We start from the raw sequence: 22,692 nt of genomic DNA on the forward strand, positions 1-22,692 counted from the left end.
AACATAAGAAACAACAGGTGTTGGTGAGGATGTGGAGAAAGGGGAACCCTTGTGCACTGCTGGTGGGAATGCAAACTGGTGCAGCCACTGTGGAAATGAGTATGGAGGTTCCTCAAAAAGTTAAAAATAGAACTACCCTATGATCCATCCAGCAATCACACTACTAGGTATTTTTTTTTAAATTTTTATTTATTTATGATAGTCACAGAGAGAGAGAGAGAGAGAGGCAGAGACATAGGCAGAGGGAGAAGTAGGCTCCATGCACCAGGAGCCCGATGTGGGATTCAATCCCGGGTCTCCAGGATCACACCCTGGGCCAAAGGCAGGCGCTAAACCGCTGCGCCACCCAGGGATCCCACACTACTAGGTATTTACTCAAAGGATACAAAAACAATAATTCAGAAGGATGCATACACCTTGACTTTTTTTTTAATTTAAATTCAATTTGTCAACATATAGTATAACTTCCAGTGCTCATCCCATCAAGTGCCTCCTTAGTGCCTGTCACCCAGTCAGGCCATCTCCCCATCCACCTCCCCTTCCTCAACCCTTTGTTTCTCAGAGTTAGGAGTCTCTCATGGTTTGTCTTCCTCTCTAATGTTTCCCCACTCAGTTTCCTTCCTTTCCCTTAGAGTCCCTTTCACTATTTCTTATATTCTATATATGAGTGAAACCATATGATGACTGTCCTCCAACTGACTTATTTCACTCAGCATAATACCCTCCAGTTCTATCCACATCAAAGCAAATGGTGGGTATTCATTCTTTCTGATGGCTAATATATATGATTATATATATTCCACATCTTTATCCATGCACCTTGACATTTATACCAGCATTATCTACAATAGCCAAACTATGCAAACAACTCAAGTATCCATCAATTGATGAATGGATAAAGAAGAGATGTGTGTGTGTGTATGTATGTGTATCTATATATATTTATATGGACTATTACTTGGCCATAAAAAAGGAATGAAATCTTGCCACTTGCAACAACATGGATGGAATAAAAAAGTTTTAAATACCAAAGGACAAATATACTAAGAGAGAAGATAACTGAGAAAAGGTGGCAATGATTTTCGCAACACAGAAAAGTAGATGGGTGACTTCCAACCTTACTTTGCAAGGCAGAAAGAGCTGAAATTTCACTAGAGAGTATAATGCTAAGTAAAACAAGTCAGTCAGAGAAAGGTAAATACCATTATGATTTCACTCATATATGGAATTCAAGAGACAAAGAGCAAAGGGGAAAAAAGAGAGAAAGACAAATCAAGAAACAGACTCTTAACTGTAGAGAACAAACTGATGGTTACCAGAGGGAGGTGGGGGGTATTCAATAGGTATTGGGGATTAAGGAGTACTTTTGCTGCGATGAGTACTAGGTGATGCATAGAACTGTTGAATCACTATATTGTACACCTGAAACTAATATTACACTGTATGTTTACTAGTTAGAATTTATTTATTTTTTAAAAAGATTTATTTGAGGGAGAGAGAGTGCAGGAGTGGGAGGAGAGGTAGAGAGAGAGAAAGAATTCCAAGCAGACTTCCCACTGAGTGCCAAGATCAGTACAGAGCTTGATGGCACGGCCATGAGATCACGACTTGAGCTGAAACCAAGAGCTGGATGCTTAACTGACTGACCCTGGAGCCCCCTCTAACTGGAATTTAAATAAAAACTTAAAAAAAGAAGAATAATTTTGTGACAAGATATGGTAATGAATATTAAGCAGGCTTAACTGTGGTGATCATTTTGTAAAATATACAAATATCAGAAAATACAAATATCAAATCATTATGTTGTACACCTGAAACTAATATAACATTTTGTATCGATTTTATCTCAATTTTTAAAAAGATGGAAAAAAAAAAAAAGAAGCATAAGATCTGTTCCTTGTTAAGAGCTTATATAATACTTAAGGAAACAGTTAACATACATGAAACAACAAAATAATATAATAAAAAACAATAATACAATTTGACTCAGAACATGTATATACTTATACATGTAAGTATTTCATCTTCTATCCTGGTATGGCTCAGAACATGAGGACAATACTATACAAAGGAAGAGCTCCCTGAGTGTTGGAGAACTCAAGGAAGGCTTCACATAGGAAGCAGGACCTGCAGAAAGTCCTATGAGATGGATAAAATTTGGGTGGAAAAAAAGGAGAGCATTTCAGGATGGGATCAAGGATAGACTTAACTGTAAGTGATGAAAGACAATCTTTTGGATATCCTTTAGGCAAATTATCTGACAAATGAAAATGTTCTGTCATTTTAGAAGGAGCCAACATTACCATTTTACATCAAAGGCAAGCTCATTCATGCCACGACAGAGTACATTAGCTTTTTATCTCCATGGGCAGAAATTCATATCTGGATTACTAAGAGCTGTTAAAAAAAGTTTTACAAATCAGATTTACTGTATATTCATATATAGGGCCAATAATGCTTAACACTAAAGATTTATTCCTGGTATCATCACTTCAAAGAAATAAGTGAAACCTTACCTCAGCAGTTTTCTGAGTTGTTGTAAGTTTAAAACATTCTTTTTCTAAGACATCAAGCTTTTCAAGTTTTGCTTGCAGCTTCATATGATCTTGTTCTTTTTCCCTTTGAAGCTGGGCCTGGAAAGGATAAAAACAAAATCCAAATTTGGCAAGTGATGCCAACGGCTCAAGAATAATACAATTTCTGAGAATTAGAGCATAATAAATCTGTCATAAGAAACACGTATATACATGTATATACTTTAGGTGCTTATGAGTAAAAAACAAGAAAATCAAATACTTTTAAAGAACATAGTATACAACATACATACATATATACATATATACACAAACATAATGTACAAATAAGATGAGCTATATTAGCATAAATGGAATAAATTTTTCGATGCATGTTTATATAACATTTCTACTAAGGAAAACATCATCCGTGAAACCTGCATTAAATAAACTGTTACCTGTATGGTGACCGAAACCACACTTTATCTTATCCTCTAAATATGTTAAATATAACATTCAAAAGCAGCTATCAGAGGAATAAAGCATATAGAGAAACTGGAGAAAAGGAAAGCTATACATATATTTTCACATCTATACACTGTTTTGTAATGGTATTTATCACCACACTAATGCAATGTAGTTAATAATAGGGACAACTGTGAGGGGGCAGGAGGTATATGAGAACTCTCTGTACTATCTGCTCAATTTTAAGCTTAATACTGCTCTAAATGAATAAAGTCTATTAAAAAACAAAAAACTGAAGCAATCAGTAAACAGTCTTGGTGACCTGTGGTCTTACATTCAAATGGTGTTACAGAAGGAGAGAAGAGGGAGGTCAGATAAGAATAATTATTTGAAGGATAATGGCTAAAAAAGTACCAAATTTGACAAAAAATATTAACTGACAGATTCAATATTAATAATAATAAATTTAAAAACCCAAACAGAATACATACAAAGATAACCACATTTAGGCACATCATTTTTTTTTATTTGTGTTCATTGAAGTTCCATTTGCCAACATATAACACCCAGTGCTCATCCCATCAAGTGCCTCCACAGTGCCCATCACCCAGTCAGGCTATCCCTCCACCTACCTCCCCTTCTTCAACCCTTTGTTTCTGAGAGTTAGGAGTCTCTCATGGTTTGTCTTCCTCTCTAATTTTTCCCACTCAGCTCCCCTGCTTTCCCTTATAATCCCTTTCACTATTTCTTATATTCCCCATATGAGTGAAACCATATGATGACTGTCCTCCAATCGACTTACTTCACTCAGCATCATACCCTCCAGTTCCATCCACGTCAAAGCAAATGATGGGTATTTGTCTTTTCTGATGGCTGAGTAATATTCCATTGTATATATAGACCACATCTTTTTTTTTTTTTTCCCCCACATCTTCTTTATCCATTCATCTGTCAAAGGACATCGTGGCTCCTTGCAACGTTTGGCTATTGTGGACATTGCTGCTATGAACATTGGGGTGCAGGTGTCCCAGTGCTTCACTACATCTGTATCTTTGGGATAAATACCCAGTAGTGCAATTGCTGGATTGTAGCGTAGCTCTATTTTTAACTTTTTGAGGAAGCTCTACATGGTTTTCCTGAGTGACTGTACTATTTTGCATTCCCACTAACAGTGCAAGAGGGTTCCTCCTTCTCCACATCCTCTCCAACATTTGTTGTTTACTGGCTTGTTAATTTTCACCATTCTCATTGATGTGAGGGGGTATCTCATCGTGGTTTTGATTTGTATTTCCCTGATGGCAAGCGATGCAGACCATTTTCTCATGTGCTTTTTGGCCATGTGTAGGTCTTCTTTGGAGAATTGTCTGTTCATATCTTCTGCCCATTTCATGATTGGATTTTTGGTTTCCTGGATGTTGAGTTTATTAAGTTCTTTATAGACTTTGGATACCAGCCCTTTACCTGTCATTTGTAGGTTGTCTTTTAGTTTTGTTGACTGTTTCTTTCGTATGCAGAAGCTTTTTATCTTGATTAAGTCCCAATAGTTCATTTTTGCTTTTGTTTCGTCTTCATAGATGTATCCTGCAAGAAGTAACTGTGGCCAAGTTCAAAAAGGTTGTTGCCTGTGTTCTCCTCTAGCAAAAGGATTCTTGCTAGAATCCTTTGTGATGGATTCTTGTCTCACATTTAGATCTTTCAACCATTTTGAGTTTATCTTTGTGTATGATGTATGATGATCTAAGAAAATGGTTTAATTTCATTCTTCTGCACGTAGCTGTCCAATTTCCCCAACACCCATTTATTGAATAGACTGTCCTTCTTCCAGTGGATACTCTTTCCTGCTTTGTCGAATATTAGTTGACCATAGAGTTGAGTGCCCATTTCTGGGTTCTCTATTTTGTTCCATTGACCTATATGTCTGTTTTGTGCCAGTACCATGCTGTCTTGATGATCATAGCTTTGTAATACAGCTTGAAATCCGGAATTGTGATGCCCCCAGCATTGGTTTTCTTTTTCAATATTCCCCTGGCTATTCGGGGTCTTTTCTGACTCCATACAAATCTCAAGATTATTTGTTCCAACTCTGTGAAGAAAGTCCATGGTATTTTGATAGGGATTGCACTGAACATGTAAATTGCCCTGGGTAGCATAGATATTTTTGCAATATTTATTCTTCCAATCGATGAGCATGGAATGTTTTTCCACCTCTTTGTGTCTTCCTCAATTTCTTTCAGAAGTGTTCTGTAGTTTTTAGGGTATAGATCCTTTACCTCTTTGGTTAGGTTTATTCCTAAGTATTTGACAGTTTGGGGTGCAATTTTAAATGAGATTGATTCCTTAATTTCTCTTTCTTCAGTCTCATTGTTAGTGTATAGAAATGCCACTGATTTCTGTGCATTGATTTTGTATCCTGCCACATTGCTGTATGAGTTCTAGCTATCTTGGGGTGGAGTCTTTTGGGTTTTCTATATACAGTATCATGTCACCTAGGCATATCATTATCAAATTGTTGAAAACCAATGATAAAGGGAAAACTTTAAAAGCAGCCTGAGAAATGATGATACATTATACACAGAAGAATGAAGATAAGAATTCTCATTAGAAACCATGAAATCCAGAAGACAACTTTGACCATACCTTTAAAGTGCTGAGAGAAAAAAAGGTTGTCAACTAGAATTTTATATGCAGTGAAAAATCCTTCATCAATAATGGTGAAATACAGACTTTTCCAGAAAAATATATGCTAAGAGAATTCCCAGCATACTTGTAAAGGAAGTACTTGTCCTGAAAATGACACCAGACATAAAATCAAACATACACAAAGAAATAAAAACATTGGAAATGGTAAAAATGTTAATAGATACATATTTCATTTTAAGTTTTCTTCAAAGAATAATTAACCCTCTAAAGCAGAATAGCAATGTATTGTGGGTTTTATAACAAACATAAATAAAATGTATGAAAACTGTAGAGCAAAGGGGGACAAGTAGAAGCATACTTAGTAAGGATTGCATATTATATTGAAATATTTTAATACTAATTCGTGGCAGACTATGGTAAGTTAAGAATACATATTCTATGCTGTACAGCAGCTACTAAAAAGAAGGAGGAGGAGAGAAGTATCAGAGGATGAGGAGAATTCAAGAAAAATTTAAAAGGAAATCACCAGAGAAGTTAGAAAATATTTTTAGCTGAATGATAATGAAAATACAAAATATCAAAATCTGTGGGATGCAGGTAAAGTAGTTTAGAGGGAACTTGATAGCTTTCATTATAAAATACAACATTTAAATGAAAGAATAAAAGTTTTAAAATCAATCATCTAAGCTTCCAACATACAAAGCTAGGGGGGAGAAAAGGAAAGAAACAGGAAAGAAATAATAAAGTGGAAATCAATTAAGAAGGAAATAACAAAAAAAATTAAAAACAAAAATACTGCTTTTTTTAAAAAAAAACAATAAAACTGATAAAAGTGATAGGTAGACTGATAACTTTAAAAAGAGGAAAATATAAATTAGCAATATCAGAAACAAAAGAAGGGACATCTTGAAAGGCACAAAAAGAAACAGAAAATTCAAGTAGCCCTATACCTGTTAAATAAATCGAATTCATAATTTAAAAACAGTCCACAAAGAAAACTACAATCCCAGATAGCTTCTGTCAAATTTGAATTCTATCACATATTTAAGGAAGAAATAATGCTAATCTTAAACAAGATCTTTCAGAAAACCGAAGAAGGAATTGTTCCCAACTAATTTTATGGAAAACAAATAAACAAATCATGGCATATCTGTATAATAAAATTCTATACAGCAATAAAAACAACAATAACAACAACAACAAAAACTATTGATATATACAACAACATGGATTAATCTAAAAGACATTATGCTAAACAAGAGAGTACATTTTCTATTATCCTATTATATAAAATTCCAGGACAAACAAAACCTCTAAGGTAAAATAAATCAGAATAGTAGCTGCCTTGTTGGGAGGTGAGGAGAGAACAGAAAATGTCCTGACAGAGATATAAGAGAATTTCTGTTATTTGGTAGGGCTATGGATTATATCAGTTTATTTATCAATAATCACTTAACTTTACACTTAAGATCTGTACATTTCACTGTATGTAAATTATATCTCAAAAAAAAACACTTAAAAACTGTTAAAAATCACTGATCTACAATATTTAGCTAGGACAGGAATTTCTAGGTTATTTTATAAGACGAAATAACCAAACTTTATAAAGTGCTTGCTCTTCTAGTTGTTGTACCCTCACTTATAAAACCCAAAATTATCAGCCTTATACATTTTTTCCAAACTGGTGGATGTGTGCCGTGTTGTGCTGTTAATCTGCATTTTCCTAGTTACTAATAAGAATGAAAATTCTTCTATAAATGTATGACCATCTGTGATTTTTTTCCTATAAAATGCCACTTTATAATTGAGCCCATTTTTCTACTGTTTTGTTACTTATGTCTTGTTTAAGAAATTTTTCTCCACCCCAAGGTCATCAAGATATTGTTCTCTATTTGCTTTTAAAAATTACAAAGTTTTGCTTTTTACATGTAAATCTTTAATCCACCTGGAATTGATTTTTTTGTGTGATGTAAGGTTGGGATCCAATTTCATTTTTTTTACCCCCTCACATAGCTAGCCAATTTTCCCAAAACCATTTACTGAAGTCTATCTTTCCCACTGATCTGCAATGGCACTCTTGCTGTATATTATTTCCATGTAAGTGAGTCTATTTCTGGTATATTTTATTCCTTTATTCTGGTTATCTATCCACATAAATATGTTAATTTTGATAGCATTACAATTTGTTTCAAGATGTAGTAGAGCAAGATTTCACCTTATTTTTCAGAATAGTTTTGTTGTTCTTGGAGCTTTGCTTTTCCATATGAATTTTGGAGTCAATTTTTATAGTTTCTTGAAAAGTCTATTAAGCACTTGACCCATTAAAATCCAGTATCTATCGGGTTGCCTGGGTGGCTCAGCGGTTGAGATCTGCCTTCGGCTCGGGTTGTGATCCTGGGATCTGGGATCGAGTCCTGCATTGAGCTCCCTGCATGGAGCCTGCTTCTTCCTCTACTTGTGTCTTTCATGAATAAAAATAAATCTTTAAAAAAAATAAAATCCAGTGTTGATACTGTTATATATATACACACATCATTTTCATTGCTTTTATTTCTTTCCTGCATCTATGACCTTCCATCTAAAATAGTTTTCCTTTTGTCTGAAAAATGTCCTTTAATGTTTCCTTTAGAATGGATCTCTTGGTAATAAATGATCTCAGTATTTGTTACTCTTTAAATGTCCTTATTTCATCTTTCTTTCTTTCTTTCTTTTTTAAATAAAGATTTTATTTATTTATTTGAGAGAGAGAGAGAGAGCACACCCACGAGAGAGCAGGAGTTGGGTGGGAGGTGCAGAGGGAGAAGGAGAAGCAGACTACCTGCTGAACAGGGAGCCCAACATCAGGCTCAATCCCAGGACCATGGGATCATGACCTGAGCTAAAGGCAGACACAACCGACTGAGCCACCCAGGTGCTCCTCATCTTTATTTCTAAAGGATGTTCTCTCCAGGTTTAGGATTTTAGATTGGCAGGTATTTTCTTTTAATACTTAACTATATCAGCCCATTGTCTTCTGAATTAAGTACTTTCAGTTAAGAAGTCAGCTGTCACTTTAATTGTTGTCCCTTTGAAGGTAATCTTTCCTCCCAGTAGCTTTTAAGATTTTATGCTTGTCTTATTATTTATTCTGAGGTGTCTAGGTATATATTTCTTTTTATTTATCCTGATTTAGTTTTATAGGTTTTATAGAATTGGTTTTTTTGAATCTGTGGTGCGATTTTTTAAATCCATTTTTAAAAATTCTCAGTCGCTATCTCTTCAAATGTTGCGTCTGTCCCATTCTCTCTCCTTTCCTATCAGAACTCCAAAGACTTAAGTTTGACTTTCTCACTCTAGCTTATGCCTCTTGCTCTCTCTTCTAAATTTACTCTCATTTTGCCTCTTGGTGAGCAGGATGATTTTGCCCTCTAGTTCACTAATTATCTCTTCCAGTCTACTGTTAGAGTCATCTATTCAGTTCTAAATTTCAGATACTATATTTTTCAGTTCCATAATTTTTATTTGATTCTTTCTCAAATCCGTTTTGCCATTTTATGGTTTCCAATGCTTTCCTGAAAATGCCAATCTTGTTTTTTATCTCCTTGATTATAAAAAGTATAATTGTTTTATTTTACTTTTAAAGATTTTATTTATTGATTGATTTGAAAAAAAAGAGTGGGAGGAGGGGTGGGGGGAGAGGGAGAGACTCTATGCTCAGCTTGAAGCCCCATGCAGGAATTAATCTCATGACACTGAGATCATGATTTGAGCTGAAACCAAGAGTCAGACACTTAACTGACTGAGCCACCTGGGTGCCCAAGAATAATTGTGTCTTTCAGAGCCAGCACCCAGTTGGAACTAACTTGTAAGTGGTTACATAGTCTGTTATAAATGCTATTTCTTTTCATAGTGTCTTCTTCAAGTAAAATTTATTTAAATCCTAGCCAATATAGAGCATAACATTAGTTTCAGGAGCACAATAGTGATTGCCAAACAGTTCCACGTATCACCTGGTACTCATCACAACAAATGTACTCCTTTATCCCCAAAACCTATTTTATCTATCCCCCCACCTACCTCCCTTCTGGTAACCATCAATTTGCTCTCTATAGTGTCTGTTTCTTGATTCTGTCTCTCTCTCTTTTCCCTTTTTGTCTCTTAAATTCCATATATGAGTGAAATCATATAGTATTTGTCTTTCTTTGACCAGCTTATTTCACTTGCATTATACTCTCTAGTTCATCCATATCATTGCAAATGTCAAGATTTCATTCTTTTTCATGGCCAAGTAATGGTCCATTGTGTGTGTGTGTATGTGTGTGGGTATACATACACACATATCTTTATCTATGAGTTGATGGGCAGTTGAGCCGTTTCCATAGTTTGGCTATTGTAGATAATGCTGCTATAAACGTTAAGGTGCACGTACCCCCTTAAATCACCATTCTTGTATCCTTTGGGTAAATACCTAGTAGTGTGATTGCTGGATCATAGGGTAGTTCTATTTTTAACTTTTTGAGTAACCTCCATACTCATTTCCACAGTAGCTGCACCAGTTTGCATTCCCACCAACAGTACATAAGGGTTCCCCTTTTTCCACATCCTCCCCAACACCTGTTTCTTATGTTTTTGATTTTATCCATTTTGACAGGTGTGAGTTGAATATCTCATTGTAATTCTGATTTGTATTTCCCTGATGATCAGTGATGTTGAGGATCTTTTCATGTGTTTTGGCCATCAGGATGTCTTCTTTGGAAAAATATTTATTCATGTCTTCTACCCATTTTTAATTGGATTATTCTTTTTTTGGAGTGTTGAGTTTCATAAGTTATTTATATATTTTGGTTACTAAACCTTTATCAGATATGTCATTTGCATGGCACCTAAGTGACTCAGTAGGTTAAGTGTCTGCTTTCCGCTTGGGTCATGATCCTGGGGTCCTTGGATTGAGCCCTACATTGGGCTCCTTGCTCAGTGGGAAGCCTGCTTCTCCCTCTGCCTTTGCCACTCCCCCTGCTTCTGTTCTCTCTTGCTCACTCTCTCTCTCAAATAAATATGTAAAATCTTTAAAAAAAATATGTCATTTGCAAATATCTTCTCCCATTCTGCCAGTTGCCTTTTAGTTTCGTTGACGGTTTCCTTTGCTATGCAAAGCTTTTTATTTTGATGAAGTCCCAATAGTTTATTCTTACTTTTGTCTCCATTGCCTCAGGAGACATATCTAGAAAGAAGTTGCTACAGTCAATGTCAAAGGGGTTACTGCCAATGTTCTCCTCTAGGATTTTAATGGTTTGTCTCACATGTAGGTCTTTAATCTATTTTGCATTAATTTTTGTGTTTGGTGTAAGAAAGTGGTCCAGTTTCATTGTTTTGCATGTTGCTGTCCAGTTTTCCCAACACCATTTGGTGAAGACACTGTTTTTTTTCCATTGGATATTCTTTCCTGCTTTGTCGAAGATTAATTAACCATACAGCTGTGGGTTCATTTCTGGGTTTGCTACTTTGTTCCATTGATCTATGTGTCCATTTTTGTGTCAGTGCCAACTGTTTTGATCACTATAGCTTTGTAATGTAACTTGAAGTACAGAATTAGGATGCCTCCAGCTTTGCTTTTCTTTTTCAAGATTGCTTTGTTATTCAGGTGTCTTTTGCAGTTCCATACACATTGTGGGATTGTTTATTCTAGCTCTGTGAAAAATGCTGTTGGTATTCTGTTAGTGTGTACATTAAATGTGTAGATTGCTTTGGGTAGTATAGGCATTTTAACATTTTTTCTTACAATGAACATGGGATGTCCTTCCATTTCTTTGTGTCTTCTTCAATTTCTTTCATCAGTGTTCCAGCAAGGTAGAAGTCAAACTTTCCCTAAATACAGATGACACAACATTCTATACAGAAAACCCAAAAATGCCACCAAAAAACTGCTAGAACTGATTAATGAATTCAGTGAAGTTGTAGGATACATAACCAATGTACAGAAATCTGTTGCATTTCTTTGTCTTTTAAATTTTTTTTATTTGAGTAGGCTCCTTGTCCAATGTGAGCCCCATGTGAGGCTTGAACTCAGAACTCTGAAATCAAGACCTGACCTTTGAGATCAAAGTTGGACCTTCAACCAACTGAGCCACTCAGGTGCCCTGTTATATTTCTATACACCAATAATGAAGCAGTGGCAGAAAGAGAAATTAAACTATCAATCCCATTTACCATTGCACCAAAAACAGTAAGATACCTAGGAATAAACCTAACCAAACAGGTGAAAGAACTGTACTCTGAAAACCATAAAACACTAAAGAAAGTAACTTTTGTAGTAGCTTAACTCCTTCTGCCTGGTTATGTCTGATTGAAAGTTTCTCACTGTATCAAAGAAATGTTTGTAGAAATAATTTGAGGTCCCCAGGAACATTAGCTGTTCAGGATCACTTCAATCCAATTTTAGGGACTAAGATTTTCTGGGTTACTCTGATAGAGTTGTAATTTGGGTTGTTTTCCTTCTTGATCACCTTTACAAAGCAGTCAGAGCACAAGAGATTTATCAGGGTTCCTATTCTTGGTAGACCCTGGAATCTACTGTTAGTTTCTTAAGCCCTATAAACTTTTAAAAGCATTATTTAGGGGTACCTGGGTGGCTCAGTTGGTTAAGCATCTGCTTTTGGCTCAGGTCATGATCCCAGGGTCCTGGGATTGAGTCTACATTGGGCTCCCTGCTCAGTGGGAAGTCTGTTTCTCCTCATCTCTCTGCCCCTCCCCCTATTATATGCACGTATGTGCATGCATATGCTCTCTGCTATCTTTCTCTTTCCAATAAATAAATAAAATCTTTTAAAACAAGCATGATTTAGCTTCTCAATGGACTCTTCTGGAATCAGAAATTCCCTAAGAAGATGGGGCCTGAAACCAACCTCTCTGAAGGTCAATCTCTTTGGATTTAAATACACACATAGATTTTGAATTGGTGATTTTCATCACTTCGTTAATTCTCCAATGCCTTTATATATTTTTCCCTTTTCTTCCTTTCTTTCTCCCTCCCTGTGTCCTTTCCTTCCTTCCTCTTTGATACCTTGCCTAGTTTTCTTGTTTTTCTCTACAGAAAGCTTGGTCCAAATGACGTAGTCTGCTTCACTGTAAGTGGAAATCTCCTCAATACAACTTCCTATCCTACTTAAGATTATAATACAATTTTCCCATGACATTAAATATTCTTCAAAATAATATTAAATTATATTCCTATAGAAAATATGTTTACCTGTTGTTCTAGGATCATATTCTTCTCTCGCTCTACATTGAGAACCATTCTCTTTGTATATTCTAGTTGCTTCTCTAGAAGAGTACAGCGAGACTGGGCTGAGCTTAACTGTATAGTAATATCTGTGAAAAAGCAAAAGTAATAATGTGTTATCACATAAATCAGAGATTTGGTTATCACAAGAAATACATTATATAAATCCAATCAAGAACTAAAAGTTTAAGGATTCTTTAGTTCTTTTTTTTTTTTTTTAAGATTTATTTATTTTATTCAGCGTGAGAGAGAGACTGAGAGGCAGAGACACAGGCAGAGGGAGAAGCAGGCTCCATGCAGGGAGCCCGACATAGGACTCAATCCCAGATCCCCAGGATCACACCCCAGGCTGCAGGCGGCGCCAAACCGCTGCACCACTGGGGCTGCCCGGATTCTTTAGTTCTAAGTACTGACTCTGTAAGAGCTGTGGACATACATTTTGTGAATATCTCATTAACTGAATATAACTAGTTTAACATTGTCTTCCCCTAAAGACTCAAAGAGCAAACTTCTGCTTTCAGTGAGATTCAGTGACTTGTGGAGTGATAAAAGTCCTGGCTATTCTTGGGAAATGACATCATCTGGAAAAATAGAGGACCTAAAGTCTCTTTCCTATCAATATATTTTTCTCTTTCAGGAAACTCAGGTATATGCATTCTTCCATTCCCATTTCCTCTGCTCCTGACTATTGACAGCATAATTTCCTAAGCTGTAAGCAACCTCTTTCTAATCCTTTAACTTTTTACTTTCCTTAGTTCTTTCTTTCACTTTTGTCCATTTATCTCAGAAAAAATTTTTCTCATTTCTTCACTCTATTTATAAGTTGAAACACAAACTTGAACCTTATTTATCAGGATGAATGTAGTAAAAGGAAAAAGAAAGCCATATATTATGAAGTAAAAATTATATAAAGAACTTACGTTCTAAATCTCTAAAACTTATGTCCAGATGTCCTTTTTGTAAATTCTACAGAAACCTCTACTTACTATTTCCTCTAATTAATCTTTCAAGTTAATCAAAGTTTTTATTTATTTTTATGGTTTCTGTATTTAATTACTAGTGTTGCTTTATATTTTCAAATTTTAAAAACCAATGTTGACTGAAAATATAAAGTATTTCAATTATATTATGGGTAAAACTAGATTTTGTTGGTATTCTGAAAATATTCTAATTTCTAAACACAATTTGTCTAAAAACTTAATTTTTCTTTTAATCTCAAGAATTTACAAACTGGAATAAAATGTAATAGAAGTAAGCTCAAAATGATATCCATTTAATGCAAATATCAAATTATCTGTGAAAAAGGCCTCAAGGTTTGAATATATATAAGAATAAAGAATTTGAGTAAATCTTAGACTGGGCTTATTATTTTCAAGTTGTAAACTCTGATAACTCCTTGTTTGTGAGAGCTATGAGATTTCCTCACCCTTTTTCTGCTTTATCAGTTCCTGGTGTGCCAAATTTCTCTCATTTGTTTCTTTCTCCAAGGCCTTTTTATATTCTGCTGCTTCTCTGGAGAGAATGTTTAGGTTATCTTCAGCTTGTGTTCTCTCCAATTCTAAACGATGAATCTTTTCCTGAAGAGTTTTTAAGGCTAACATAAGAGCTGTTGAAAAAAAATTTGCTTGTTACTTCAGTGAAAATTTGTGAACACTTAGTACACTTATTGCTTATTAGTAGCAATAAAAGTGAACACTATATTTTTGTTAGTGAGCCAGAAAAACATATAAGCAATATATATCCCCCCTCCCCAAATCACTAAAACTCTACAGAGGGACAAACTTTTCCAACATATCCTCCAAAAACAGTATATTTATGATTATATTTAGTTATTTTCTAGATTTGAGACAACTAATAATCAAAATTTAATTCAATAAAATAACTATCTTCAAATAATGTACAGCCTAGGAGTCATAAGAATCTGAGTATGGATAAAGAAAATGAAGATATAGTATCACTCATTGACAAGGAAATTTAGGTTTAATGTTAAAGCTGTTTTTCAGTTCTTGATATTTTTAGTTTTAGTTAAATCACAAACACTTATTGTTTCTTTGTCTAAGATATAGTACTAATAATCAGAACATATGTGTTACAATACAACTTCTTCCACCAGAAAAAAAAAAAATTATAACCTAGTGATTTAACTCATGTCAGGCTTGAAAGATTTTAAGTGGTATATACATACTACTGTGATTTTGATTTAGCTATATTAATATCATCATGATTCAGGTAAGTTCAGAGTTATAAAATTTTCAAATAACACTTTCTATTCAGTTATAACTTCAAACCAGAAAACTAGAGAGGAATGGAATATAAGTAAATGTTATAGGTTAATTTTCCTATGCCAGCATACCTTGCTTTATTGTGCTTCACTTTGTTGCACTTCACAGATAACATTTTTTATAAATTGAAGGTTTGCGGCAATCCTACGCTGAGTAAATTTACTAGCACCATTTTCCCAAAAGCATTTGCTTATTTCATGTTTCTGGGTCACATTCTGGTAATTCTTGCAATATTTCAAACTTTTCATTATTAATATATTTGCTTAGGAGATCTGTGATCAGTGATTATGACTCACTGAAAACTCAGATGATCTTAATATTTTTAGCAATAAAGTATTTTTTAGTTATGATATGTAGCGCATTGTTTTTTTTTTTTTTGAGAGACAATGCTATTGCACAATTAATGGTCTACAGTATAGTCCAAATGTAACTTTTTTATGCATTGGGAAACCAAAAAATTCATTTGTCTCAGTTTCTTGTGATATATATTCATTTTATTGTGCTGGTCTGGAACCGAATCCACAGTACCTCCAAGGTATGCCTGGAGTATTATATCCAATTAGAAATAGGTTTGCTAGAGATTACTATTTGGTTCTTTTTTTTTTTTACAAATGAGATAAAGAAATTATATTTATTGCTCTTTAGATACGCAATACCTGGTTTGCTGATTTGGAATATTTCTTGTGAATTTTTTACTTCACAAAGCAAGTCTATTTATTAGTGCTAACCATTATTACAGAATATTAAAAAACAATGTGATAACCAGCATCTTAGAAGGTAATTTGTATGACATAGGTATGCCTGAAGTTATAAATGTTTTCCTAATTTAATTCTGAGATCCTCCTAAATTTATGTTTTCAACACTACAATACTTGTATTTTGTAGTTACTCCAATGTACTAGCTTCCCAAGGAATTTTCAAGGGTAATTTTGGAAACAGGCAATTTCTGAATTTAATCCTTGAATAAGATACAACTTTACTTAATTCACTAGTATTTTAATCATATAGTTTAGAAGGATTCCAAATCTGACTTTTTAGGTCAAAGAGTATTTTCCTATTTTCTCATGATATTTTAGGATAAATTTGTAATATGTGTCTAGTTGGTTAATTTTCATCTTTTTAAAAAAAGATTTTATTTACTTATTTCACAGAGAGAGAGAGGGAGAGCATGAGCAGAGGGCAGAGGGGAGGGGCACAAGGAGAGGGAGAAGTAGACTCCCCACTGAGCAGGGAGCCCAATGTGGGGCTTGATCCCAGGACCCTGGGACCATGACTTGACGGAAGGCAGATGCTTAACAGATTGAGCTACCCAGATGCCCCTGGTTAATCCTCATCTCATAGCTCAAGAAGCCAAAATAAAAAATGTTAAACAACTTATCCATGGTTATAGAAACTTTAATCAACATCGTCAAAACTAATAGTTTTTTTAAACTAATAGTTTTATTAAGATTAAACACACAATCATATTATTTTTTACATACAAACATAGTTTTATATAACATATTTCATATCATTCTAATTCTAAATATTATTTTATATTAGACTTACCTTGGCTATTTGGACTATGAAGAATTTTAGGAGAGGTACCTTCGAAGTTTGCATAGTGGGGAGTCTGAGAGGATTCATTATTCTGGGTAAATGATGGAAAAAACACTCTTTCTGGAGGTTTAAGATAGCTTCCGACTATACTATGCATTAATTCAGAATCCATTATCTGTAGAGAATAAAGGACTTATGTAGTATGGTATCATTCTTTCATATTTAAATGACAAAAATATTAGACAAAAATTCAAGTGAAACAACATAAATACATATCATATACTGTGAAGTTGTTTCTTTATGAAATTAATCATCACAAATTCAACTATAATAACTCAACAATACAAGGAAGAAAAATGACTATTTACTATATAAATAGTATGGACAATTCTGCTGATTTTCAGTGAACACATGCTCTGGAGTGAGCACTAATTATATGGGTGGTGTGAATTTACTGGTTTCTCAGTTGATCATAAATTCATATACCTCTCCTCATCTAAGTATCTCTCTACAAACAGTATAACTCTAGGGTTCTTAGGGAAAATATAAATTTTAAAAGACAACATAGCTTTGAAACACAGGCCACCTATATAATCCAATCCTCGAAGACTGATTTTTTTTTTTTTTAAATTTTTATGATAGTCACACAGAGAGAGAGAGAGAGAGGCAGAGACACAGGCAGAGGGAGAAGCAGGCTCCATGCACCGAGAGCCCGATGTGGGATTCGATCCCGGGTCTCCAGGATCGCGCCCTGGGCCAAAGGCAGGCGCCAAACCGCTGTGCCACCCAGGGATCCCCAAGACTGATTGTTGAACTCCAATGTACTGTCTTCCTAAGGAATTTTCAAGAGTAATTTTGGATATGTCAGTCTCTGAGTGGTTGTGGAACCTAATGCAGGGCTCAAACTCATGATCATGAAATCAAGACCTGAGCCAAGATCAAGAGTTGGACACTTAAACAACTGAGCCACCCAGGTGCCCCAGTGCACCAGCATTCTAATCATAGTTTAGAATAGTTCTAAATCTGAAGAACCTGAAACAGCTTTATTTTGGCATTCTGGGAGGTTTTATTTAATTTTAATTTTTTATTTTTTAGGAGAGTTTTAGCAGATAATTTTTTGTCTAACTTTCCCCAAATCATTTATTTTTCTTTCTGTAATTTAAATACTTTAGAAAAGGAGTCCCTTGGTGGCTTAGTTGGTTAAGTGTCCAACTCTTGATCTCAGCTCAGATCGTGATCTCAGGGTTGTGAGATTGAGCTCTGCGGATGGGCTCTGCACTAAGCTTGGGGTCTTGTTTGAGATTCTCTCTCTCCCTCTCTCTCTCTGCCCCTGCTCCCCTCTCTCCCTCCCTTAAAAAATGAAATAAAAATAAATTGAATATATTAGAAATGTATTCTACTTAAAGATTCTAATCAATGTTAATTAAATTCATAACCACATTGGAAGAAACAGTAATAATTGTTCACACAAAAAACAATTCTTTAAAATGTGAATTTAGGGGTGCCTAGGTGGCTCAGTCACTTAAGCATCTGGCTCTTAATTTTAGCTCAGGCCATGATCTCAGGATCATGAGATCAAGCCCTGTGGTGGGCTCTGTGCTCAGCATGAAGTCTGCTAGTCCCTTTCCTTCCCCCTCTGCTCCTCCCCTGTTGGGACAGGTTCTCTTTCTCTAAAATAAATAAAATCTTTAAAATGTAAATTTAGAATTCCATTATATAATTAGCCTATTTTAGTTTTTGAGAACTGCACATTTTCAGTGATTTTACTACCTTCCCAGTTCATAAGGCAAAGAAAGACATTTCCCATGACTGTATTTCCTGGGAGGGTACAGAATATACTTCATTCAGTAGGCTTTCCTACTTTAGCCACTGCCATGATTGGCTGTCTTGAGGATGTTCTGATTTGTCTATTTTGCAAGTTATATAACCTATGGGCACCTGAGTAGTTCAGTCAGTTGGGCATCCTGCTCTTGATTTCGGCTCAAGTCATGATCTCAGGGTCATGGGATCAAGCCCTGTGTTGAGCTCTAAGCTCAGCAGGGAGTCTGCTTGAGATTCTCTGCCCTCACCCTCCCCTCTTTGCCCCTCCCTCCCATTCACACACACATACTCTCTCTAAAATAAAAATAAATAAATCTTAAAAAAATAAAAATAAAAGTTAAATAGTCTAGGAAGTGTTGCTAGAATATTTGATGCTCTTTGCTCTTGAGAAGCAATCATTTTTTGCTATTGTTATTCGTACCATCTACCATTTACTAACCAGGTCTCCATCCCTCCAGGTTTTTGCTGCTCAGATACTGGCTGCTCCCCATGGGAGACTGCATCTATCTAAGTTGCTGTTTCCTCGAAAAACAAGAGAACAAAGTTAGTCACAGCTGGCTCACAATGAAGCAGAGGTAGGATCCCAAAGTACAGAGGTTCTGAACAGGGATGTACATCTTCATAAAGAGGTATGTGGCTGAAGCTGGAATTACTCAAGATATCTCAGTTTTCGGCTCCTGGTGAGTTTCTCCAATAATAAGAAGAGTGAAATTTTGCCATTGGTCACTATACCCTGAGGTCCTCGGGAGGATTCTGCTTCCTTTTTACCAAATATAATATTTGTTTTACAAACTGGATTTTGCACCAGTTAAAAAATAAATTCAAATTTGAGGTTTTTAATGTAAATGAAATGACTACTTAGAAGATAATATGCCAATAAGTTAAAAATTAGACTAAAGTTTATTTAAATGTGTAAAAACATCTTAAAGTGGGCATAGGCAGAATAACAATCCACTGGTGGGTGAAGAAAAAGAAAGGAAGCAGTAAAGAAATGAGAGAAGACATGCTATGATGCTCAGAGGACGTCACTGTAATAAAGGTCCCAGTTTAACCCTTGCAATCTAGTCCTTTGTTATAAACAAGTGCCTAAGACCACTAGAAGTTTATTTACATAAAGAACTTTGGCATTCTAGGAGAAAATCTCACTCTGAAGATGGAAGAAGTATAGAAAGCTTGACCCAAAGTCAAAGCCTTACTTGATGGAGGAAAGGAGATGACCACCGTGGTGGTCATTCTTATTCATCCCTGATCCAGTCCCACGGACCCACATGTTGGTGTTAGGAAGGGAGAGGACTGTAAATAAAAACTGAGAAATATTTCACCAATATTTCTATAAAAGATTGGGGCATTAACTGTCCTGCCTTGTATGGAATGCTATATTCCAATAAAGAGGAAATTTGCTAGAGACCACTAACAGTTTTGGCATTTTGAGGTCTCTGTGCATTGTTCATACTGTTCAGCAAGAGAGAGAGAGCAGCTGAAAGGAATATATTCATGGGCATGTATGACAGAAATTTCTAGAGAAAAAAAATTCTGAAAATAAAGAGAGCTGCCTAAGCCCCAACCTCCAAGGATTCTGACATGTCTGGTACGGAGCCTAGCTGTAGATCATTAAAAAGACCTCAGGAAATCTTGTGGAGTATTTCAGAGGATTTGCAAGTGGGGCAAAAGGCTGTGAAATGTGGGCCTCATTTGCATCAATAATCTGGTAAAGTGTAGGGAAACTCAAGTTATAACTAGAACCATTAATGACAGCTTGTATACAACCAGGGAAATTACCCATTTTCTCTATGGTATATAAAATTAAGATACCTTCATGGGCTACAACTAAGGAGCCACTGCATAAAGAATTACCACCCCCCCCCAAAAAAAAACTGTGCTAGACACAAATACTGTACTGCAAAGCCTTTTAACTCATTCTTTAAGAAGCAATTGTTCCAAAATGGTCCTTTTTAACAACCAGCATCTATTCCTGCTAGTGGCTGAATATGCCATCATTTCTGCATAAACCTATAGGACTACTAGAGAGGCGGCATTAGGAGACAGAGATACTACAATGGGTTCTAGGAATGGGGTACTCTGTTTCCTATACTGCTAAATTTTGTTGTTAGTGTTGTTTTTGAGAGAGAGCGAGAGCAAGAGCAAGAGAGAGAGAGAGAGAGAGAGAATGTGTGTGTGAGATAGGGGCAGAGGAAGAGAGAGAATCTTAAGCACAAAGCCCAATGTGAGGCTCGATCCGACCACCCTGAGATCATGACCTTAGCCAAAACCAGGAGTTGAACACTTAACCAACTGAGTCACCCAGGCACCCCCCCCATACTACTAATTCTTTCAAGTTTAGATTTTTCCTTAGTGAAACTAGAGAAAGATCAACAGCTATTTCATTTACCTGGTTTTCTTTGTGTATGCATCTAGGTTAGCTTACCTTAAGAGTAAACTCAGTAAAAGTTTAAACTAACTGTATTTTATTTTTAATATATAGCACTTTAAAAAGTACTATAACTATTGAGTAGGATAATTTGTGGTTACAGAACTTGCCTTATAGATACCCTAATAGATATTACAAACTTATAGTATACATCTAAAATGTTAAGACAGTGATATAAAAACCAACTGATCAGTGGAAACTAGTACATATAAGAGTTTAACATAAATACTTCCATGGGTTTACTCCATGTTTGTTGATTAAATAAATGTTAGAAAAATTTTAGGAAAAAGAATATAGCTAAACCTTTATCTTACTCCATACATCAATGGAAATTTCAAATATTTCATAGAGCCAGCCAATAATTAAAAACTTCAAAAATTATTTAAAAAAAATGAATAGCTAAAATAATCTTAGAAACAGTAAGGTGTTTCACATTTAAAACTATGGTAAAAATAGGGACGCCTGGGTGGCTCGGGAGTTGTGCATCTGCCTTTGGCTCAGGGCGTGATCCTGGAGTTCCTGGATCGAATCCCACATCGGGCTCCCTGCAGGGAGCCTGTTTCTCCCTCTGCCTAAGTCTCTGCCTCTCTCTGTGTCTCTCATGAATAAATAAATAAAATCTTTATTTTATTTTTTTAAAATAAAATCTTTAAAAAAAACTATGGTAAGAATAAAAGATACAAAGGCTAAATTAAAATTCATACTATAAAATATAAAAATTACAAACAAAAGTGAAAGGCAAAAGAATTCAAAAGAGGGACACCTGGGTGGCTCAGTCAGTTAACCCTCTGACTCTTGATTTTGGCTCAGGCCATGATCTCAGGGTTGTAAGATCAGTCTCTGTGCTCAGTGGGGAGTTTGCTTTCTCTCCTTCTCCCTTTACTCCCCTCTCTTCTCCCCCACTCATGTGCTCTCTCTTTCTCCAAAACAAATTAATATATCTTAAAAAAAAGAATGAGAAAGAAAATATTTATAATGAAGGACAAAGGGTTAATATTGCTAATATAGAAAAAGCTTTTATATAAATAAATTATATAAATCTAGTATATAACACCATAATAGAAAAATGCCAAAAGATTACAAGTCAATTTACAGAAAAACGTAGCCAATAAAAAAATAAATCTTAGCAATAATGAAAGAAAAGCAGTTATATCCAGTTATAAAAGTAACCCTTGGAGTTTGACCTCAGTTCAAATCCTGGACCTGCCACTTACCATCTTTCTGACTTTCAGAAAAACTTTTACTTTTCTGGGTCTCAATTTCCTTCTCTACATAATTAGAATGTATCTCATAGGGTGCTATAATTAGATAAGATAGTGTATATAAAACACTCAATTTATGTCTGCAGAATATGCACTTTCTATGAGCAAAATATGTATTTGATAAATGACAGCCATATTTATTTTAAAAAAACATATTTCCAATGAATTATAATGGAATGGGACAGAATTAAACCTAGTAGAAAACAGAGTGTGTCTCATGTGGTAAAGGTAAAATCAACCCATATTTATTTTAAAAGAAAACAAGGAAATACCATTCTTTTACATTTCAAAGTTCTTTTAAGGGCACAAAAATAGGCCAAAGGTCTAGAATAGTCAGAACACTTTTGAAGAACAATAGTATAAAGAAATTTGTCCCGTCACTTATCAAGACTTAACATGAAACAAAAATAATTGAAGCGGTGTTACAGTTAAGAGGGACAGATGAATAGACTAATAGAACACAATAGCTTAGAAAAAGATCAAA

General features: G+C 35.1%; 1 protein-coding gene across 6 annotated transcripts in view; it reads right to left on the reverse strand.

The window, feature by feature from the left end:
- The window catches only part of CEP57L1 (centrosomal protein 57 like 1), a 69,041-nt gene that overhangs the window by 10,307 nt on the left and 36,042 nt on the right, over nt 1-22,692 (reverse strand). For 2 of the 6 annotated variants that reach the window (XM_072831839.1, XM_072831844.1), the window contains 5 exons: nt 18,958-19,033; nt 16,707-16,872; nt 14,303-14,482; nt 12,844-12,965; nt 2,517-2,633 (listed from right to left, as the gene is read on the reverse strand). In XM_072831839.1, coding sequence (XP_072687940.1) covers nt 2,517-2,633; nt 12,844-12,965; nt 14,303-14,482; nt 16,707-16,869 — 582 coding nt within the window. In that variant the 5' untranslated portion in view covers nt 16,870-16,872; nt 18,958-19,033. Of the gene's footprint in view, nt 1-2,516; nt 2,634-12,843; nt 12,966-14,302; nt 14,483-16,706; nt 16,873-18,957; nt 19,041-22,692 lie in introns of all 6 variants that reach the window. The other 4 variants (XM_072831840.1, XM_072831841.1, XM_072831845.1 and 1 more) reach the window with 2 other exon arrangements.

The sequence above is a fragment of the Canis lupus genome, chromosome 7 (assembly GCF_048164855.1).
Source record: "Canis lupus baileyi chromosome 7, mCanLup2.hap1, whole genome shotgun sequence".
In the NCBI taxonomy this organism is placed as follows: Eukaryota; Metazoa; Chordata; class Mammalia; order Carnivora; family Canidae; genus Canis; species Canis lupus.